The following is a 24,674-nucleotide window of genomic DNA, read 5'->3' as shown; positions in this document are numbered from 1 at the left end:
AACACGACTGCAAAGCATATCCTGGAATAGACATTGATAGCGACCATAATTTAGTCATCATGAAATGTAGATTGGGGTTTAAAAATCTGAAGAAAAGGTGTCAGATGAATCGGTGGAATTTAGAAAAGCTTGAGCAAGAGGAGGAAAGAATTTTTTGAGGAGAATATTGCAAGAGGTCTGAGTTAAAACAGTGAGGTAGAAATACGGAAGAAGAATGGGAGAATGTTAAAAAGGAACTGGTAGAAAACCTTTGATATCAGAGGATATATTGCCGCTGATGGATGAACATGGAAAGTATAAGAATGCTAGTGGTGAAGAAGGTAAAAGAAACTATCAACAATTAAGAAATACTATAAACAGAAAGTGCAAATTAGCAAAAGAAGAGTGGTTAAAAAAGTGTTCAGAAGTGGAAAGAGAAATTATCATTGATAAGATATACAGAGCAAACAGGAAAGTTAAGGAAAATTTTGTGGTACATAAATTAAAATCTAATAATGTATTAAACAAAAATGGTACCAATTTATAATACGAAAGAAAACATCAATAGGTGGATGGAATATATTGAAGAGCTTTATGGAGGAAATGAATTAGAAACTGGTGTTACAGAGGAAGAAGAAGAAGTCAAAGAGGATGAATAGGAAGATACAATACTGAGATGAATTTAATAGCGCATTAAAAGATTTAAATAGCAGAAAGGCTCCTGTGATAGATGGGGATACCTGAATACCTGCAGAATTACTGCATAGTGCATGTGAAGAAGGGATAGATAGATTATACAAACTGGTGTACAATATTTAGGAAAAAGGGAAAGTTCCATCAAACTTCAAAAAGAGTGTTATTGTCATGATACTAAAGTAAGCAAGGGCAGATAAATGTGAAGAATACAGAACAATTAGTTTAACTACCATGCATGCATCAAAAATCTTAACTAGAATTCTGTACAGAAGAATTAAGAGGAGAGTGGAAGAAGTGTTCGGAGAAAAGCAATTTAGTTTCAGGAAAAGTATAGGAACAAGAGAAGCAATTTTAGCGTTCGGATTAATACTAGAAGGAAGATTAAAGAAAAATAAACCAACATAAATGGCATTTATAGACTCAGAAAAATCATTTGATAACACAGACTGTAACAAAATGGTCAGCATTTTAAAAAATTTAGGGTTCAAGTATAGAGATAGAAGAATAATTGCTAACATTTACAAGTACCAAACTACAACAGTAATAATCAAAGAGCATAAAAAAGAAGCCATAAAAAAAGCGAGTCCGACAATGATGTTCCCCATCCCCGTTACTTCTTAATCTTTACAAAGAACTAGCTGTTAATGATTTTAAAGATTCTAAACAATTTAGATCCAGAGTAACAGCGCAAGGTGAAAAGATAAAGATGCTTCAATTTGCTGATGATATAGTAATTGTAGCTGAGAGTAAAAAAAGATTTAGAGAAAACAATGAATGTCACGGATGAAGTCCTACGCAAGATCTGCTGCATGAAAATAAACAAGAACAAAACAAAAGTAATGAAATGTACTAGAAATGATATAGATGGACCAATGAACATAAAAATAGGAAGAGAAAAGATTATGAAGCTAGAAGAATTTTGGTATTTGGGAGTAGGTTTACTAAAGATGGACGAAGCTGAAGCAATATAAAATGCCAAATAGCACAGGCAAAACGAGCTTTCAGTCAGAAATATAAATTGCTTATATCAAAAATTAATTGGAACTTCAGGAAAACAATTTTGAAAGTCCATGTTTGGAGCGTATTTTTATATGAAAGTGAAACTTGAGCGATCAAAATACCTGAGAAGAAAAATTAGAAGCTTTAAAATGTGTTGCTATAGAAGAATGTTAAAAATCAGATGAGTGGATAAAGTGACAAATGAAGAGGTGTTGCGGAAAATTTATAAAGAAAGAAGCATTTGGAAAAATATAGTTAAAAGAAGAGACAGACTTATAGGTCACATCTTAAGGCATCCTGGAATAGTCGCTTTGATATTGGAGGGAAAGTAGAAGGGAAAAATTGTGTAGGCAGGCAACATTTGGAATATATAAAACAAATTGTTAGGGATATAGGATGTAGGGGTATACCGACATGAAACAACTGATAGGGAATCTTGGAGAGCTGCATCAAACCAGTGAAATGACTGAAGACAAAAATGACTGAAGACAAAAAAATATTTAACAAGGAAATATTAACAAGATAAATCAGGAACATAGTCAAAACATTGCTGGAGATGTGATTATACTATTAATATTCTTAAAAGAATTAAGTATTAGATGGCTAACAACAGCAAAAAACATGAGACAAAGAAATGATATGGAGTTCATTGATTTATTAACTAACTTGCTATCAAACTAGCCAATTGGAAATGCTTTGTGAAAGAAGGAGGATTCCTTTACAAGACAAATTTGCAGATGAAAATGATGTAAGAATATTCCCAACTATTAAAATAGTTGATGAATGTAATCGTAGTTTGGCTGATATGATATAAAAACAAATGGAGTTTATATTATTAACACTATTGGTGAATCACGAGAAACTACAACATATGGGAATACTCCCTCTGAGAATGTTATTCTAGAAGATGTCAATAACAGTGGTGGCCTGTTGCATAATGTACAAATGGCAGAGGGTTCAAATGTTACATTACGGCATAATATATTGATCTCTAATAATTTATTTAACACCACTACAAGAATTGTAAAGAAATTCAAATGGCCTGCCCTATGAAGGGACCAAATGGAAAGGGGTGAGTTACCAGAAACTGCGTAAATAAGATTCAATGTTGAAACAGTAGCTGCAAAAATGAAAGATGAAGGTGTATCTGTTACACCATTAAGTATATTTCAAGCTACCAAAGGGTATAGAGCTGTAGAAAAACATATGCTACCTTTAATTTTAAGTTGAGCTATAACAGTGCACAAATTGCAAGGTACAACATTAAATAGAGCTATAGTAGATTTGGGAAAAAAGGTATTTGCAAAAGTACAGGTTTATGTTGCTCTAAGCTGAGTCAGAAGCTTAGATAGTTTAGTTTAATTGTACAACCTTGTGAGAAACTGCAAAACACCATGTAATGTGATCCACCTGTATAGAATTATAAGATCCCCACTGTCCCCACAGATGCTGTATATTATACATAATGTATATTGGGTCTGAAAGATTTAAGATGATATACCTCAACTTTTTATGATTTTATTAATGGTGCTACATATTTTGTGCAGAAATCACATTACCTATCCTACAGAAGATCAAATAACATCATCTAACATGATGCATATATAGAATATCAGGATTCCCACTGTCCCTACCTACTCGCCAACAGCAAAAAAATGTTTTTTGTAAATTTTCAGGTTGATTTGTTTGTGTTTAAAAAATGTTTTCAACATCATGTACCACTGCAAAAAGCAGCTGCATCGATTGCAACAACATTTATTTCAATCGAATTAACAAGAAAAAAGTTATGGCTAAAAACTATGTTATTGAAGTCAGTTAAAAACTAATTATTTACAATTAATTATTTTAATTATAAAATAATATTTTGAAGATTGTATAATAATTATTTTATAACTGTTAACAATAGAAAGTAAAATAATATATATAATTGTATGTAATTTTTAAATATGTATAAAAAAGCCATTTAAAAAAATATACTATCATAGTTAAGTACTGTACACAAGTTCATTTTAATATTAGTATTCAGATTCAGTTGTTTCATTTTATTTTCCACTAATCACTATTACAAAAAGAAATACTCAATAAATTAAAAAAAATTAATCACTGAAAATAAATGTAATGTATAAAAATTATTCTAAAATGAATACATATGGAAAGGTAAATTTTAGTGAAATACCTTAACTGTTTAATGTTTATTGGTATAATAAATAAACTAGGTAAAGATATAAAAAATAATACTATAAATATAACTAGGTAAAAGTATATATATATATATATATATATACTTCTTTGTCTACAGGAAAGTTTAAACCACATTTTGTTGTTAGAAGTAAACTGTTCAGTACAGGAAATACCAAATTTTTAACCTTTTCTTTTGTCTGGGTATTATTAATTTTGAGGAAAACTATTGTGAGGACTTGATTAGTGTATAAAAAGTTTTACTTTCATATTTTTTTCGGAAGATTAAAGACTATCCTTCTTTTTTTTTTAAAGGAGTATATCTCCTTATAACAATCAAAAAGTAAAACCTCAATTCAGTTACCCAGACAACTGGACTGATTGGTCAAGCCAACCAGTCCTGAAACAGAACTATTAAGTGAAACCAGTTGACACTACTACTCACTGACCTTCAAGGTAAGCAGTAGCACTATAGCCTTTCTTCTAGAAGTTTCCAAGTGTAAATCCCATGCCAGTTTTCATAACCTTAAAATATATCATTCTGAATTACAAGCTGAAAGTTTACATGGTGAATTAATTAATCATTTACAATATTATATATTGTATCTATAATTATATATTATATCATTAAAAAAAAAATATATATATATATATATGTATATATAAAATAGAAGCAAAAAATACACCTTCAACTAGGTATGATTGTGAGTCATGTATTGTCACAGAGTAGTTGTAGTTATAGCTAATCAGACTTTAATATCAACTATTTTATTTTAAATTAAACAGCATATTACAAATAATAATTATATTTTTAAATTTCAGGCGCTATAACATTTGCTAATACTGGAATAGCCATGTTGGAACCATCTTTACCAATATGGATGATGGATACTATGGGCGCCGGTCGTTGGAAACAAGGTGTTACATTCTTGCCAGCCAGTATCTCATATTTGATTGGTACTAATCTTTTTGGACCTCTTGGACATCGCATGGGAAGGTAAACTTAAAACAGAATATTAATATTTGAAAATATTTGTTTTTTTGTTTTTTTTATTTAATGTATTATTTGAAATTACATAATTTGATTTTCTAAACAGAACTGGTAGTGCTGTTGCTTTTTTCAAGAAATTTTCCTTTTTTTAGAAAACATCTTTATTATGAATCCAAAGCAGGGTAGCATGATCTTATTGGTCCATTAGGTAAAATCTAGAGCAACAAAATCTGAGGATGGCATTTCAGCAAATTTAAAAACTGGCTTTACAGTATGATGAAGACACGTCTTGCTGGGCTGTCAACTCTAGAAAGCACAATGATTTGAATGAACTTATTCCAATTTTTAACCAAGTTAAAGGAAAGAAAACTAAAAAAGTAGTCTTGGCAACTTCTTGTACAGTACTTTGCATTAATTGTCATGTATTTCTTTTAGATAACCTCTATGCTTTATATAGAAAGTATAATATCACTTACCAACAGTATGGATGTGGACGGGCTGGTCCCCGTTCATTCTATATGCGACAGCCCCCCGTGGCCATTGATGGAGTCAGTAGCATACGTAGAGCGACAGACTCCTTATATCAGGGAGAAGACCATGCATGTAACACCCATCAGCCATCTCATTCCACCTAGTCTACCACAATTGAAATCCATCATTCTCAATCTCTCTAATTCTAGAAAAAATTAGTTGACCAAACTTTTTTGCAAAGTAGCGTTGTTGACACTCAAGCGCAACAACATCAATATGTTTATTGATGTTGCTGGTGATGCTCCAGCAATCACCAGAACAGCCTCACAAGAAATTGTATGGCAACCACCTGTCACTGTTAACAACAAAAGGCGCTGGGCCATCAACAAAATCTTACGTTGAAGGCCTCACAGCTCAAGTATCCTATATTCTCGAGAGGCGTGGAGTTCGACCTTGTTCCGCGAACATCCTCAACCAGAAGCAGCCTGACATCGGCGTAAGCTGCAACACGACAGCCACCGGGTAACCTCAGCCGCATCAAAGTATCAAACTCCACAACCCACAACAAGGAGCCCAGTAAATTAGAACGTCTTATTGCCCAAAGTAGCTATGAATTACCTTTTTTTCCCTCCGGAAATCACCGTCAGCTATTACTTCAGAGGATGAATTAGGATGATATGTATGAGTGTAAGTGAAGTATAGTCTTGTATCAGGTCGACCATTTCTGAGATGTGAGGTTAATTGAAACTCAACCTTCAAAGATCCACGATCTAATATTCAAATCCGTATAAAAGTAACTGCCTCTACTAGGATTTGAACGTTGGAACTCTCGAATTTGAAATTAGCTGATTTGCGAAGACACATTCACCACTAGACCAAACCCGGTGGGTAGCTATGCTTATCTGCATTTCATTTTTGGTGCACCCACGTCTCTGTAATTGAAATAAAGCAAAATGCCACAGCTGAGTGTTAAATGCACCGAATATGTCAAGGAAAATCCCCAAGACATACCCAAAACTACTATTCTTGACAATGCTTAAAACTCGTAAAATAGCATCTTCCATCCTCTTACCAGGATGAAAGCCATACTGTTCCTCCATCAATAACCGTTGCGATGTCAACCTCTCATTAATACGAAGATATAATGTCTTCTCGAAGACTTTACAATATCCGGCAATAACGTAAGAGGCCGATATGTGGAACAAACTGTGGAATCCGTGCCGCCACCCTTAAAAAAAGAATACAACCTTTTTCAAAAATTGGAAAATAGGCCGCAAATAACATTTTGTTAAATACTTTAGTGAATATTCCCACATTAACGTTAACTGAATGAACAAGGAGCTCCACCGTTATTCCATCAAAGCAAGAAGCTTAACTTCTGCCAAAGCTACAGATTATTTCATGCACCTCCGCCTCAGTAACTTCTGACGACAAAACATCCATGCGATGAGAAGCAACATCGTTTCGAACATGACGATGATGAGCAGTTTCTACAGCTAAATCATCCGGCAAAAGATCATCTAACAAAATACGTAGGATCTCAGTTTTACCCGAGATCACTCTTTGCCTGGTCGAGAGGGTGAACAGAAGAATGTCCTTCTTTCGTTTATGCCATAGCACACCGTAAACAACATCCCACGGGTCTTTGTTACCTTCTTGAACAGGGGAACGCCCAGAATCACGTTTGGCATGCCTTACCTTGTGATAATAACATCTATGCTCTAAATACCTCAAAGCCAAATCAGCTCGCCGCTCGGGATCACTGTCAGTTTGAGAAGACCTCTGTAAACGGAGAACAGATGACTTCATCTCAGTAAGTTCTCGCGCCTACTAAGAGGCCACCCTCTTTGGCCGTACTGAGGGGAATGGAACGCTCAGCGGCATCGATAAAAGAGGCCGATAACCGATATGTCAGGTCCTCAAGATCAAGATCATCCAGAACCCTGTCCAAGACATGGAGCCTGGCCAAAAAAATTGTGACAAACCCCTCTGCCCCTTCGCAGAAGTGTTTTCCTGTGCGGAAGACACCTCTGCTGAACTGGGAAATTACACCTGTAACCATCACTCAGGCCACTAGTTATCTCAAAGACAATAAGTTGATGGTCACTAGAGCAATCATCGACAATCTTCCAACCAAAAACACATGTGGGAATGTATCTTCCAACATGATATCAATATTGGTGCCAGCAAATTGCCTCCTATCATCCACCATACCACCATATGGTGGCTACTCACCAGAAACATTAAAAACCTCTAACTCTTGTTGGGCGACAAAACCTTCCAACTATTTCACCACTCTATTTGGTATAATCACTATACTACATAAGAGATTTAGCATTAACATCAGCACCTGTAACTATACTCTGGACTATGCCAATAGAACTATGGTTTGAAAACTGAAGAATTTTCTTCGTGACCTCAAGATGATGCTCAGCAGGTTCCCAATACTGGAGACAAGAACTTACAGCATAGAGATGTAATTTCTGACTATCAGCCCTAACAACATGATGATTGTTAGAAAGCTGCTGCAAGAAGACACAACTTACTTCTCTTCTGCACAAAACAGCAGACATACTGTCAGAAACACAATAAAATCGCTTCCATCCCATAAAACCTGGTAGGTCATCAGATATAAAATTCGGATGTTGCAACAAAACAACATCTAGCTTATGACGTAAGGCTACTTCACCTAACTAGATTTTAACAATATAAGCACCCTGTGCATTCAACTGACCGAAACTAACCATCAACAGAATTAAAATACATCTCTATAGCTCTCAAACATGATCCACACTCTTTGCTATCAACAGCGTGCTTATGATTTTTTCTCAACTTTTATATTTTATACATGATGGAGGATTAGCCTTTTTAGGACAGTCCTTATGATTATCTCCCTCCACACAGCAATGGGCACAGATAACGGGCAGATCACAGAACTTAGCCCTGAGACCATACCTGCAACTCCTAAAACACCGCTGAATATCGACATACTCCTTGACTCTGCAAGAAATAAAATCGATGATCAGCCTCCCTTCAGTGAGAAAGCTCTTCAACAATGAAGGACCCACCTCAAACACCCCCTGGTAGCGCTCTGCTTACTGCCTATCCATTTTAAATAAAAACAACACTTGAACTTAAATGCAGCCTCGTCCAACTGGGTGTTCTGCTCTCTAATGAGAGACATCACCTCATCCTCAGCTAGACGCCAGTCAATATAGTAAACTACCATTCTCAGACACCTCTTTCATTTTGGGTAGACTCTCATGTTGCTTTTTTGGGCCTTTAACGAGTCCAATATAATTTTGTCTCCTTGTTATCAGACACCACAACAAGCCCCTTCTTAGTTTCTCTTATGCTTCAAATTCTCAGGTTCGACCTCTTTGATAAAAGAACGACTTGAAATTTGTCCCTTATCTCTTTACTAGATTTGGTATGTCACTCTTTCATATTAACAAGCAGGACCTCTGGTTGTTTTGGAGACAAAGTAGCCTGTTGCTTGTCCTTGACAACGTCTCCATAACATTTCCGCTGGGCCTTAGGAGGCTCAGTAGCCAGCAAAGGAACAGTCTACTCAACCACCACTTCCTTCACCTGGACTGGCTTAGAAGCAACGCCTCTTATCCACCTGCCATTGCAGACATAAAAACTTCTAATTCTTTCAATTGTGGGGTTAATTTTGACCTTACATGAGCACTTCTGGGATTCTCCAGAAAGGCCATCAGCTGCATACTGCTCACTAAAAACCCTCATCAAAGGCACAGAGCTACCAGGCTTACCTTTTGATTTCAGAAAATCAAACAGAAATGTTTGTCTACAATTCTGATTTTCTTCCTCTACTACCTCTCTTCAATCACTTTTTTCAGAATAAACTCCTCAATTTGTCTTTTCCTTCAGCATTCCTGGTCTGTTATGTGTGGTCTCCGTACAAAAGATTTTTCTCGTTATAGATCCTCCTATCATTTTAACTTCTCTTCAAAACATAACTAGTTAATATTGAGGATTGTATATTCCATAATTATTAAATGTATGCTAGTGATTGAAAATAAAGAAGATAAATAATTAGTAAGTTGTTTGTTTCTAATGCTAACTATTTTTAGTAGTCATTTGTTTATTAAAATAATAGTTTTCAATTTTATTAACATAGATAGAAATGCATCATGAAAGAATAAAAAATGGAATACTTATGTAAAATTCTTCTTTTAATTTTGTAGATGGCTGGCCTCATTATTGGGACTTATTATTATAGGAGTATGTCTTATGTGTGTAAGTAATCTTTCATAAGTATTCAACTTTAATTTGTATATTAACATAATCAAATCTGTAATAGCATCTGGAAAAATATTTTTCATTAGGAAATTTTTTTTCAAAAAATCTAAATTTGTTTTTCATCAGAATTAATAATCTTTCATGTGCCAGTAATTTTTTTCACTTTTGTTGTTTATGGGATCAGTTACATGATAGATCCTAAACTAAACTGTCATAAATTAACTGAAATTAATTGTCATATTCTGTTCTGATAAGGATACTTTATTTGTTCTTAAAATATGGCAGTTTCAAAGTTTCCTAAAAGATTTTTTTTTAATTTAGAATATTTTTACTTCCACTACCCAAATATTCATCCTTATATCAGACAGGTTAATTTGACTAATGGAGTTAATTATTTTAATCACGAAATGATTTTTGTTATATATAATTTAAAAATACGTAAGCTTAATAAATGTTTATTGATAATAAATTTAACAATCAATACTTCAAAGCAAAACAATATAATAAAAATTCAATATGATTGGAGAGTAAAAACAGTATAAAGCACTAACAAAAAATAAATTATTGAGAATTGCCTACACATATTGACTGAAATTGATTTGTCTTCTGTGCTTGAAACATCATCGACCATATATAATATTTCAATCTCTGATTTCTGATCTGTACAAATGATTTAAATATTATTTTGTTCTATTTAATAAATAAACAAATTGTAGGTAATCTATATTACTTTATGTAATTATGTTTTGTTTCTTTTTTAAAAAAACATTGCAGATACCATTAGCAAAAAGTTTACCATTAACAAGAAGTACTGAATCCCCAGTAACTGAGGGAGACTAAAAAAACACACACTTTACAAAATAAATCAGAAAATTCTTGAAATGTTTAGAAACAAATGGTTTAGAAATCAGCATCTACAGTTAAACCTATATATTTGTAAATATAGTATATGTAGTTGTAAATATTTTTTATTCTATTTAATAAACAAATGAATGCATAAAAACATAATATATATTAATTTAAATATATATTTTTTTAACAATATTACAGATACCATTAGCAAGAAGTTTAAATCATTTGATAGTTCCAAATGCTGGTCTTGGATTTGCGATTGGAATGGTAGACAGTTCAATGATGCCAGAGCTTGGATATTTGGTAGATATACGCCATTCTGCCGTATATGGTAGCGTTTATGCTATAGGTGATGTGGCATTTTGTCTTGGTTTTGCAATAGGTAAGTTTGCAGAATACTAAAACATCTTTTCTCTAATTATTGATTTCTATTTAAAAATTTTCTCTAGCAGACAGATTAAATTAACTAATGGAATTAATTATTTTTATCACAAAATGATTTCTGTTTGTTATATATAATTCAAAAATACTTAAGCTCAATAAATTTTTATTGATGATAATAAATTTGATATTCAGTACTTCAAAGCAAAACAATATAGTAAAAATTCAGTGTGATTAGAGAGTAAAAACAGTATAAAGCACTGAACTAAATATAAATTATTGAGAAATGCCTACACATATTGGCTGAGATTGGTTTGTATTCTGCACTTGAAATATCATCAATCATATACAATATTTTAGTCTGATTTCTGATTTGTACAAATGTTGTAAATATTTTTTCTTCTATTTAATAAAAAAATAAAGGTGTATATCATTTAATGAAATAAAGTTGCAACAGATGAGATAATTTTGTATTTATGATCGTTCTTGAAGCATTTAACAAGAAAATAAACAGTGTCTTAACAAGATTAAAATTGATTTCAGTTTTTCCCCAAATCTAAAAGTTTTGAATCCCCAGTACATAAGGAAGAGGACTAAAAAAACACATTTTGCACGATAAATCAGAAAATTCTTGAAATATTCAGACAAATGGTTTAGAGTTCAGTGTTTATAGTTAAGTTTTAGATATACTGACTGTTATATAATTGCTCATTAATACAATATCTGATTCATTAATCTTGGCTCACCCATATTTCATTAGATTAGCACATTTATTCCCAGACCACACAGAACTGCATAACAAGTATTATTTTGGTTATGTTGAGGGTCAGGTATGTTGTTAGTTTGTTTTATTACTCTTAAGTTCTTCAACTACTTTAATGCACTACTGAATATTACATCATATAATAGTCAGGTTTCAGTATATGCAATTAGTTTTTTCATAGAAATTTATTTATTTTTTTTGAAGTTGTCACTATACATATTTACTGAAACACTTATACATACACACCAGAGTGTGTACAGATGCTTTGGCATCTTTACGGGGTACTGTTGACACCACATCACTGTATTGTGTTACTCTTGTAGTATTACATATTTGTATTATTAAAATGTGATTTTTTTTGTCTTCTAAACGATAAATATCTCTTTTTCTCTCTCTCTCTCTCTCTCTTTCTCATGTACAAGCATGCACGCACACGCACACACGCACACACGCGCGCGCGCGCGCGCACACACACACACACACAAACCTTTCATTCTTTTTAAATTTTTTATTGTCTTTATCTTTGTCATTATTTCCAGATTCATTAATTCAATATAATATAATTTAAAATAATTACAGAATTTACTTCAGTTTCCCACATTGATAGTTCTGAATTTCTTTTTAAATTTTATCCTCAATAATACTTCTTTATCCATCAACTGGTCATCTCAATTTGTAGATAATATAATTTGAAAAATAGTTCTTTGAGAAGAGTTTTTCTATAAAAGATATTTTCTTTAAAAAAAAAACAATTATTATTCTGCTGAACTTGGCAGAGTGGTATCATATTTACCTTTCATCTGATTTTAGGTTTGAATCCTCAATCGCACTTGACATTTTTCAAGTACTATAAAATTTATTACTTATCTTTAAACAAAATAAATAAATAAAAGAAGAGTTACTGTAATTTTTGTTGCATTCTGTATTTTCCCACGTGAAATAAATAATTGTATTATATTAAATTTTATTGTTCATTAAACAAATATTTCTAAACTAAAATTATTTCAAGAATTTGTTATTCCTTTAAAATGGCAAAGTAAAACTGTAATTTTTTTGGACATGATTGAATATTCATGAAATTCAATGACCATAAGGATCTGCATGCTCTATGATTTTAGGTAAGTCATAGCTAGTAGACTTCTTCATACCAATATGTATGATATCCTTTTTATGCTGTTTCTGATCTACAAAAGTTTTTTAATATTTTTTAAACAAAACTTCTTTGTTCAGTTTTATTGAAAGGGTTATTTATGTTGTTGCACTGACTAAACAGAAAAATCATCATACCAAACGTGTTAAGATAAAATTCTAGCTTAAGTTCCTGAGAATTTCCATGTTTGTTATATCTAAGTTCAGGGTCTGAATGTTGGTAGGCTTGTTCACATATTAAAAAAAACACTTCTCATTATCACTATTAGTAACTGCAATTGGTTCTGGTAGTTAGTTACTAGAGTTACTTAGAAATAGATATATTAAACTGGCAACTTTCTTCTACCATTCCAATTTGGGAGATTTTCACTATTACAAGGCTGTTTATAAAAATATAAAATGAGAAATAAATTTCTAAGCCTAAAATTGTCATTACAAAAATGACGCTCCTCTTTCTTCCCTCAACTGTTTATGATGGACAACAGCTTTTGCAATTATTTTATATCTGAAAATGTTATATTTACAGTTTTACTTAAAATAATTTTTTTTTAGTCAACTCATGACATGGATGTTCCACTCAAAATCATTCATATCATATGCATCTTAATTGGAAAACAGCAACCAACTATATTTTCAACAACAATCGGCATAATACTTTTTTTGGTGCTATCTATCCTTTTTACTACTATCAGCAGAAATGTTGGTAAAGATTAAATCAATCTTGAGGAACCAGTAACTTTTATCCATAAATTTTTAAGTCAAAATTGACTAAACTGTATTTATCATTCTTTCCTTTCTACAAGCATATAAATTGCTTGTAAGAAACTAATGTAAAAAGCTTCATTCAAATAGATTGTTTTGATAATTTATTTATCAACTATTTTGTTGTCATTTAATGCAATTTTCATACTGTTTTGTTTCTTTTTCTAAAAGGGTAATACTACTGTTGTGAGTAAACTAAAAATACAATTGTGCCAAAGTGGATCCTACACATCTGCTCTCTTCTGATCTTAATCATTATATTAGTATCATGCATTGAAAACATATATATGTACTAATCTCATTTTTTTTTTTTTGTCTTTTTGCTCATTTTACCAATTTTTCTAAGATTTGATAAGATTTCATTACTGGATGACCTTTACGTTATCAACTGACCAGAGGGAATGTGGTATCGATAATTTTCAGTGCATAATCTAGTACCATATTGATTAAAAATTACCATCACTCTTAAAAATATCTATAAGAAAATAAATTAAAAATGATCAGTCTGCCATGAAGATTAATATATGTAAATCTAAATAAATTATGTTTAGATTATGAAGAATTATTGTAATCTATGTACTTACTAACTCCTAAATTTCTGGTTTAAAACATATGGTTTTTAAAACATATTTTTTTATCAAATACTAATTTAAATTTTTTCTAGGACCTGCTATGAGTGGAACTTTGGTCAATACTATTGGATTTGAGTGGATGTTGTTTAGTATAGCAATTCTTGATTTTATGTACGCACCATTACTTTGCCTCCTGAGGAATCCACCAACCAAAGAGGAGAAGAAGGTATATTATTTCACGATTTGTAATTCTTATAAGTTTTGATTATATCAATTTTTTTCCTTTTTTATAATTATTATTATTATTATTTTATGATTTTACCTGTTAAAAATTTAAGTTTTAATCTGTTTATTTTGATTGAAATGAACTTTTCAGACAGTGATTTATTTTAGCAAATTATTTAAATGTCATTTTCTTATAAAAAACAGAAGTTAAAATATGATTTTAAATTAACGTGTATTAAAGAATAACCATAAAACATGTAAACTGTAATATTTTAATGAAAATTTTACAAACAGTAAGATCAATTTTACATAAATATCCTGAAGGAAATATTGAAATGTTATTTTTTATGTAGTAAGTGATGGATAAAATGACTATAGAAGAGTAATTTATAAAGTGGGGAAGAAAAACATCATGAAATATTTTTATATGAGGTTGCTGAACTATTTTTATTGCCTTAATTTGTTCAAGTGAGGATTTATGTACAAGTTACTTGAGCTGGTGACTGAAATTAAGTGGAACTGTAAAACCAATTTAGATATGTTCTACCTTGATAGGAAAAGCTCAATTGTAAGAAAACTGAAATATCTATAATCTTTAAATTCTTCATTAAAATGACAAAAATTAACTGGAAAATTATTGAAGGAGAAATATGGATTGAACCGATCATGATAAAGAAAGAAAAAAAACTAAAATTAGAATAATTCCTACCTAAAACAAGAACATTTTCTCAATTTAAACAGATATATTATACACAAAAAGAAAAAAATAGATTATGGTGAAATATTATTAAATCAATTCATACCAAAACAAAGAGTAATATAGTAATAATAATGAAATAGTATATTGAATAAACCCTTCGGGCTCTTCATATCACTTTATTAGTCAACACAATGTTTTATTGACTTCCAAAATAATTCAGAATTCCTTCTTTATAATCTATATGAGTATATCTCATACATGACATGGTGTATTATAATTTCTGTTGTTAGCATTTTCCCATCAATCTCACAATTAATATTGTAAATTATTAATCTTTTTAAACTTTCCTCCCATATTAAAGTTTTGTTATAGAACTATAATCGTTAGAACTTGCTGGTTAGGTAGTTGGTGAGCAATACCTACACTGTTCATTCTACCATAATGAATGTATGGAGATGTTGGATTAAGGAATGAAATGTGCAGACATTCTAGGTGAAATGACTAAGAATAATAATTACCGGAAGTTCGGCCCAGAGCAAAAAACTATTTACTAACAAATAAATACTAATTAGCCAGCATAATTTATTTATAAATTTAAAGAAATTTTTATTGTACATCAAAATTTGAATCATTTACAATCACTCACAGCTTGTTTAAAGTATTGAACTAGGCACAGAGTTCGTGCTTCTACGAACTCAGTTAGCTAATTCAGAGGGCAATGATGTAGGACAGAGAAATGCCCGAACAAATCCTACAGCGAAGGCAAAGGCTGAGTCAAAACTCACTGATGACAATGTTTACCGAGGAATTTACAACTGAGGTCTGGCTGATGACTGATATTTAATCAGTTAGAGAGTCAAAAGATGACCTCTGTTAAAGCCATCAGAGCTAGGAACAAGCGGGATGGTGGTGTGGCGACCGGAATCATTTCAAGGCGGGTGTCTTCCCCTACAGATACAGAGGTTGGAATGTACATCAAAACTGTTTAAATATTAAAGAAAAAATTAAATTGTAAATTGAATCAAGAAAAAATAAACAGTATTGTTTGGAATAATATTTAAATCATAAATTAAATCCTTAATATAACCTGTCTGTCATCATGATAATTTATTTATAAAAAATATACATACTATACAGTAATTTCATTTTAACTTCCCTTGTCAACTGAACTATTCCTTTCATACTGTTGACAGGAAAAGTTGTTTGTTGACAAAGAAAAGTATAGTTACCTTACTTGTAAATAAAATTATATTTGTATTCTTTTATATCTAGCTTGTAGAATTCTTCAATACAATTATTAGCTGGACATTTGGTACACCTCTATACTACATGATGCTAATTGATGACACATTACTTTAGGTTACATGTAAGAAAAAATATAACTAAAAGAATTTATTTAAAATAACATTCATGATTATATTTGTTTTTTAAATTATAGATCAATCAAACTTAATTTTATTCTTCATGGATGACATCCCCAGTAATAAATGCCCAACACTGGGAACATCATCTATCTAGCATTGAGCATTAATTGTTAAAGGCTACACCTTCAAATTTGAAAGTTTGCTCCATGATAATTTTGTAGATCTTGAAAAATGCCACTTGAATTAAAATGAGAAATATCTACAAGACTGGTTGCAGGTTTATAGGTCAATAAAATAATAAAAACTCTAATTTATCTGAAATCATATACTTACTACATGGTTATCAGTGCATTAGAATGTGTCAGTATATGTAAATCATCATAAATTACACGGTTACAAATATATTACCTTATCTTAAATTATTGTACCGAGATGCACTTCAAACATATAATATGTTGGCCATTTTAGATTTTATAAACTTAAAATTATAATTGATATATTTTTCCTCTTCTAATGATATATATATTATGTATTATTACATACCAATCAGAATAAAATATCTACTTACATATTTATTGGATATGATGAGGCAAACCACTTCAAAAAAAAAACTTATTTAATATTTAAAAATGAAAATGATTCAAAATGCTTAAAAACATTAAATTATGTTTCATTTAAGTTCAATTCTTTTTTTATTTTATTTATATTATAGTTTTATTTTATTTAAATTTTTGTTTTTTTATTTCTATATTTTTTTTGTGTTATTTTTAAATTGTTTATTTTGTCTTTATATATTTCAGCATGTAATTAGTGGTACTGGTCTAAGTCCATCAGAGTAAAATTTTAACAAATTTTAGCATTTATTGATTCAGAAATTGGTAAGTAATTATAAGGATAAGTGAATGTATGATGAGATAAATAAGCTAATTAATATTTTTAAATCAATAAAACTAAATATCAGAAATAATTCTATCTAAATAACCATATATAAATAAGTGACAAAACATATAAAGTTGAGAATTTATATTTGTGAATATTTTAACCAAAGTTGGGTTTTTTTTTTAATTCATTAATTCCACAAGTGTTCAAAATGTTTTCCTTTATAGCTTGAGAATACATAGCAGTAAAGTTCTACCATAATCTTCTTCCGTGAAATTACTTATTCTCTTAAGTTATATGTTGTTTCTATTCATTCATAGTCTTTAATTTTGTTTAGTCTGGTTTTAAGGTAACATCAGGAAATATAGAAAAAGACTGGAATCAAATCTGAAGACATGGCTGATCAGTATTGCTTTTCATTAGCATATCCATGCCATAGAAATTTTATGTTCAAATATTCACATCTATACCACAGTATAGCACATATCAAACAAGAGGTGCTCCATCTTGTTTGATCCACAGTAAATTCTATACATTTACTGAGAAACAGGAACTTCAAGACCAAAATACAAAAATATGAATCTTCTGTTAAGCTGCAATACAAAAGCTTCCATTTACTTAATGTTGTACTTAACACTTGCTCAGGCATTTTGTTTATACTGGTGTATAATTTCACTCATCAAATGAGGGTTTCAATCACCTCAGTATTAATAGATGTGGCAGTTTACAATTCTGTTAAACTTAAAAGTTGTTTAAAATTAGATATTAATGGTGTTCAAATTAATTTTTCTTTAGTTCTCGTGATCTTTTTTTTTCATAATATTCAGGACCAAAATTCCTTTAATAATTCTTGAAAAAAGTCCATTATTAGCAATGATAATTATTGTTTCATAACACTGAATTTGTGCTTTTAACACTTGATAAATTTTAAGCAGTTTTCTTCTTGATATTTCAATTTTCAGTAAAAACTTGTGGAACTATGATAGCTAGTCATCATTTGTTTGATGGCAAACAAGTTTGCCTTCTTCTACAAGGGTTTTAGTAGTGCCATTTTCATTACAACATCTATCAGTTCTTGAAACTGTAGATACTGGGACAACTTTCAAACACATTATTAAACAGATTTGATGCTTTTTCATTGGATCTAACTCATTTATCATAACAACTCATCTTTAAGGTAGTTTCCAGAATTTTTTTCTATTCAAGTAAAATTTGAAGGTTAACATATACAATTAAATACAAATAAAAATATTGAAAAAGTAATGAAAAGATTTGGTTGTAGCAGACCAGTTTTCTTTACTGTCAGGAATATGTCCCCAAAAATTAAGAAAAATATCAGTTTGTAGGTTGAAGGTTTTCAGAAGAATTCATTTCATTGATGTGTGTAAAATTGGCATACTACCTTCCTTTACTTAAATTAGTGTGATGATAAACTGGACTTTTACTAAATTTACAACTGCTTGTCTGAATGGATTAAAAAACGTAGATTAAAATGCACAAACAACAGCTTGCAGCCATCAAAAGTGTAGACCAATAATATAAACAGTGAACAAAAGTTTTCTTGATATTAGAATACCTTGTCCCATAAAAGTGTTACGTGAAGGAAAGGAAGAGTAAGTGAAATTGTAACTGAAAAAAATTTGAGTAGGTTTTAGTGGACTTTTTGAACATTTCATTAGTCATCACTTTATTTGTACTGTGACACAACAGTAAACCCTAATTTTTGCAGTTTTTCTTCACCGAGTGAAATTTTTACAGGTTCAAATGCTAGTAAAGGCAGTTACTTTTATATGGATTTGAATACTAGATCGTGGATACTAGTGTTCTTTGGTGGTTGGGTCTCAATTAACCTCAGGAATGGTCGATCTGAGACTGTACAAGTCTACACTTCATTTACATTGAGACATATCCTCATTTATCCTCTGAAATAATACCTTACAGTGGTTCCAGAGACTAAACACAAAAAATAAAAAACTGAAACTTTCTGTGAGACAGAGGTTTATGGTGAAAATTTTTAGTTGTCTCCTCTAATTACCTTTTTTACACCTCTAAATATTTACATCTTAATTTTCTATTTACATCAGTTTACAAGTCACTTAACAATTCACAGATTTTCAGATCCAATATATATTTTGGACTCACATGGAAATATTAAGATTGAAAAGAATATTATTTAATAAATGCATTACTTATTATGAATAGTAGTGAAAGTATTAAACAGATAATTTAAATAAATCAGAATGTCATTTAATAAACAAATAAATCTGAAAATGAGTTTAAATAGGTAGTTTAAAATAAATTTATATTCTCCTTATTATTTCTATGCACATCCATTACTGAATGTTTGTGACTATACTTCTCTATTTTTATCAACCGATCCTTCGCTACATGTTTCACTTTTTTCACAATGAGCAATCTATCTATGCTATCATCTACTGTATTCTAACAAGGATAATTCATTCTTCCCATACCTCTTTTGCTTTTAATCTTTCATTAGATAAACTACTGCAGAACTGGTATTCAATGTTGTTTATGTCATAATCCAGGTATGCTGCTGTTCTTTATGTTGCAGTTTGCAATTATTAGTCTTAGATTATTTTACTAAGAACTTCCTCATTTTCTCTATTGACATCCAAGGTTTTTTAAGAAATCTTTGTTAGGTTATGCCTCCATCCTTTTTACTTTGGATTCTTTAATATCTAAATCGACACAATACACTACTGAATGTAATAAATCAATAACTAAGATTGAGATCAGAATTACTTTGTAAAAAGTATTTTTAAATTTCTCAATGCTTTCTCTTCAGTATTTTATTTCCACACCTGATATTTATTTCTCATGAAGCCAAGTTGGGTTGACTTGTTCTCTTGTCACAGCTTCAAATGTAATACTGACGTTGAATGCATCTGGGTTCCTGCAGTTGAATGCATCGATACTTCCTACTTCCCTTTCCTTAGTGTGCTGAGAAATTACTGAAAACAATTTATATTATCATAAGTATTGAATTATATGCATAACAATTATTATCGATCTGGAATCATTGGCCTTATATCTGTCAACAACATCCAGGACTTCTTCAGAGACTTTCTTTGAGTAGAGAATAAATAAGAGATCAGAGAATGCACTTCTATCAAACATTTCTATAGATTTCTTCCATGGTGAAAGTTTAGGTTGTACCTCTCCTGTCTAATGCCAATACATGTTTTTTACGCAGTGAATTTTCCTCTAATTTATAGTTCACCTAAGAATCTCTGTAAGTCAAAATCTTTATGCTGTATTCAAAGGCTACCTCATAATCTACAAAACAGGTCTGCATCTGCACTTTTCCTCTAGATACAAGTACTCTACCGTATAGCTGGTAGTATAACTATTATTGTGTTCCAGTGTATCAAGCCTTTTCTGAATCAATTTATGAAATACTGTTGATTCCTGAAGTCATTGATGTACAATTTTGAGGAGTATTTTCAAACAATGACTTTAAAGTAATAAGCCTATAACCCTTCACACTCCTAATCTTAGGTAAGAAGAATTTTTCTCTTGTCTAAGGAGAGAAATTTAAATTGAATCACTAGAAGCTTTTATAGACATTGTTTAGAATCAATAACAAAAAAAGCAAAGAAAAAAGACTGAATTAAATAAACTAATAAAAAGATTTGAATATTGATGTTAACAATTTTTTTCTTAATTTCATTTTCAAGAAACTGGGTATCAAACTCTTTGCCCACACATTTATAATGATCCATAGTTCATGCCGAGTAAAAAAATAAAATATACTTGGTATTTTTTACTCCTAATAGCTATTCTTTTCTAGGAATAGAATCCTATCTTCATAAATTAAATGGTTTCCTTCATTTTTTTTTTGTATTAAAAATATTTTATCTATTCTTTCAATGGATATGTTGACATAATTTTATAAAGTTGAAATGTGATGTGGGGTTTTTCAAATTCATATAAAAATAACTTATCCTAAAATTTAAACTTCAGAACCTTCAACTTCAAAAATTAACTGTTAAACAATTGATTTGAAATGATGATTTTACAGCTAGTTCACCCCAGTGGACCTTTTAAAAATCTGTTTGTTAATTTTTACCATCTTACTTGTTTTGAATACATGTGGAAGAAATGTTTTATGACTTTTTACATTTACTTAGCAAAACGTAATTTTAAAGTATAATTAATTAAAAATTAAACTTTTATGCAGTCTTTATTGTATAGATTTTTTTTTTTCAATGAATTTTACTATATTTGTTTCAGTCGCTAATCCTTGGGGAGAAATCATCAGTTCGTTATGTTACTTATCAAAATGAAGATGATGATGAATAGAAAATATAATGAGAAAGAACATTATGATTTTACTTTTATGTACTATATATATATTGTGAGTATAATATCCAAATGAAAGAATACATGGAATTTTGAATAATATGCAATATACTGAATTAGAATTTAAATACAATGAAAACGTATTGATTAGTGTACCACAAAGGATAATAACGTACATCAGAAAGACCAATATTTACAACTGAGACAATAATGAAACTTTAATAATGTATTAATTCTTCAATAACTTTTATCATTTAATATAAATTAAAAAGTTGTATTTAATTTAAAATTAACTTTCTTTATAGCAAATTATTGTATTAAACAGTTTACATATTTTACAATATTACTGGATAATTTATTTATTTTAGTAATTAATGAAGAAATCACCAAAATTTTATTTTTATGATTCAAAATGCTTATTTAAAAATTACTTTTTCATATTTGTTAATTAATGATTGTTATATTATTAATACAATTATTACAATGTAATGTAAATAAAAATAACTATCTGTGATAAACAGAAGGTGTAGAGTTGGAATTTTCACTCATGATTAATTAAGAATTGTCACTGAAAATTATATAAATAATTTAATGAAAAAAAAATAATAAATTGATACCATTTTTAATTATAATATTAAGGACATAATAATTATTATTTAATGCCTGTGGTTCTAGAAAAAAAAATTGTAGCAGTAGAAATATAATGACAATCTCACTGAAAACAATCAATGTATGAAACACTTTTCTTCAGACTGAAATTTAACACAAATTTTTAAATTGTTTTTTAAAAGATGATTATTTATATTTCTCTTTAAACAAAAGGAAAAAGAAAAAATCATAATAATAATAAACTGGTTTAAAATATGAAGTTATAACAAAAAAGAATTTAAAAGTAAGTTTATAATATTGTGGTATTAATAATACACACTAACATAAGTGTTTAAAGAAATATGATAGATACATAGATAAACAATGATTAAGATTTCAGTTAGTTCATATGGAGCATCTGCAACCTAAGTATGAAGAATTCTTAAATTAAAAAAAATTAATGTTATGTTAATACTTTACATGTAAAAAATAAACTATTCATCAATTTTAAAGCTGTTTACTTTTAATACAGTTTTTTGTACTATAAATTAATTATTATTCCAGCACTACATCTTCCAATTCTTTTATCTTTCACATTTGTTAATATGTAATTATTTTTATTATTACAACTATAACATTATTTTTGTATAACCATTAATACTTAATTTAGTGAAACAATTTTAGATTAAATATTTTTCTTTAACTCATGATTATTGTTGTTATTATTGTATATGATTAAAAAATGCAACAAAAAATTTTCATTCTGAAAAAAAAGTTGTATTAGATATTTACTTACTATTTTCTATTATCACTGGACTATCTAAGATAGGCATGCGTATTTTTTTTAAGAAATTAAATTGCATTAAAAAATTACTGGCAAGAAATTAATTTTTTTTTGCCAGCTGGGTGCCCTCAGTATTGATACCTGTGAATGGCTGCACAGTATCTTTGGGACTAAAATGATCCCCTGAGGTTTGATGAAATGTCACCCATATCTTTTGGATATATTTCTATTATTGAATAAATGCACTGATGTTTGGTGTTCATGATATAACCATGTCCTATCACCACCTTCCGGCTTTGACTTTAAAATAAAACTAAAACAAAAAATAAATAAACAAAATACTCTTGTGCAACTGCTGCCAAATATATATTGAATTTTATTTAACTTTTTTTTCTAATAGTAAGGTGTACTATCATTACATAAAACTATTTGTGTCTAACATTATTCATAGGTCTAGTATGTTTTGTGTTAATTATTAAAAAAAATAATAATTAATTAATATCAACTGTGACAAAACGATTGCCCAGAAATAGTATGATGTAATTTTTTGGACGAAGCCTCTCAGCGCATTAATGTATCGTATCGGAACAAGGTGTGTTAGACAAAAAGCTGGTCATTACGTCATTTTTAAACAAATTGTGCACCTCTTTCTGAATTATTTAAATTTGTTTGAATGCATTTATTTATTTTTAATAATACTTTATAATGTTAATATCTTGATTTATCCATATAACGAACAAATATTACAATTCTCTAGTTACATACAACAATTATTTATTTTATTTGTAATATAATATTTAATTGCTAGTAATTTTAAGTGCTTATATATAAAATATTATTAAATATGTTTTAATTATTATCGTTAATTTTATGAGGATAGTGTTGAGTGGTATTGTAACAAAAATTGGGAAAAGAATATATACATTAAACTTTATTGTAAGATTATATCACTAAGCTTGTGATACATTATTATACATATTATTATTATATGCTATTGTAAATTATAAGATATATTATTAACATGTTTAAAATTAATATTTATATTTTGTTTATAAAAATGATTTGTTTCCTCTTTGTTGCACACTTCAGAATGAATCTTTTTTTAAGGTTCTATCTGAACGTCATCGTGAACTGACAATAAAACGTATTGGCTTTGCTGTTTGAGGAAACGCAAAATATATAAATATATTTTGCATATGTTATTAATTATAAGAATAGTAATAAGCTGGTTTGGGTCCGAAACAAGACGTTTGCCATCCAACGATATCATCACTAAATGGTGGTTTCTGGGAGGCTCGTCTGTGTCTATATTTTGTCATTAATAATCTAATTTAATGTAATCTAATCAGTCATCTATTTTAATATAATGTACTCTATCAATGTTATGTTATGTGGTACTACTTGGAATTTCTGTCTAAGCTTAAAGTATTAATCTCTGTACCTATTTTAATGGTGTTCTCGCTGAAATGTGGTGCAATAAATGGCAACAAACATAATCATTACAAGTTTTATTTCAATACCACATTATATTCTCTTCTTTAGCATTCCTTTTCCATTTATCCATTTTTGAAGAAAATTGTGAATATTTTCCTTCCTTAATGCTGACTCAAAAATAAATATTTCATTAAGGTAGGGTTAGGTATGCCATGTTAGGCGGCACATTATGCATATTGGGTATTGCACATATAAAAAATGAACTACCCAATCATGTGGCAGAATGATTCAAGAAAAACCATAATAAAGCCTTGTTTA

The 24,674-nt window shown here is 29.8% G+C and overlaps 1 protein-coding gene across 4 annotated transcripts in view; it reads left to right on the top strand.

The window, feature by feature from the left end:
• The window catches only part of Vmat (Vesicular monoamine transporter), a 273,942-nt gene extending 249,524 nt beyond the window's left edge, over nucleotides 1–24,418 (top strand). For 3 of the 4 annotated variants that reach the window (XM_075367126.1, XM_075367129.1, XM_075367127.1), the window contains exons 9-13: nucleotides 4,675–4,849; nucleotides 9,526–9,577; nucleotides 10,631–10,814; nucleotides 14,152–14,285; nucleotides 21,482–24,418. In XM_075367126.1, coding sequence (XP_075223241.1) covers nucleotides 4,675–4,849; nucleotides 9,526–9,577; nucleotides 10,631–10,814; nucleotides 14,152–14,285; nucleotides 21,482–21,550 — 614 coding nt within the window. In that variant the 3' untranslated portion in view covers nucleotides 21,551–24,418. Of the gene's footprint in view, nucleotides 1–4,674; nucleotides 4,850–9,525; nucleotides 9,578–10,630; nucleotides 10,815–14,151; nucleotides 14,286–17,148; nucleotides 17,227–21,481 lie in introns of all 4 variants that reach the window. The other variant, XM_075367128.1, reaches the window with a different exon arrangement.
• The last annotated feature ends 256 nt before the right edge of the window (nucleotides 24,419–24,674 follow it).

Source organism: Lycorma delicatula, chromosome 5 (assembly GCF_047948215.1).
Source record: "Lycorma delicatula isolate Av1 chromosome 5, ASM4794821v1, whole genome shotgun sequence".
In the NCBI taxonomy this organism is placed as follows: domain Eukaryota; kingdom Metazoa; phylum Arthropoda; class Insecta; order Hemiptera; family Fulgoridae; genus Lycorma; species Lycorma delicatula.
The sequence above is the reverse complement of the archived record's forward strand: the minus strand, read 5'-3'. Positions and strand labels throughout refer to the sequence as shown.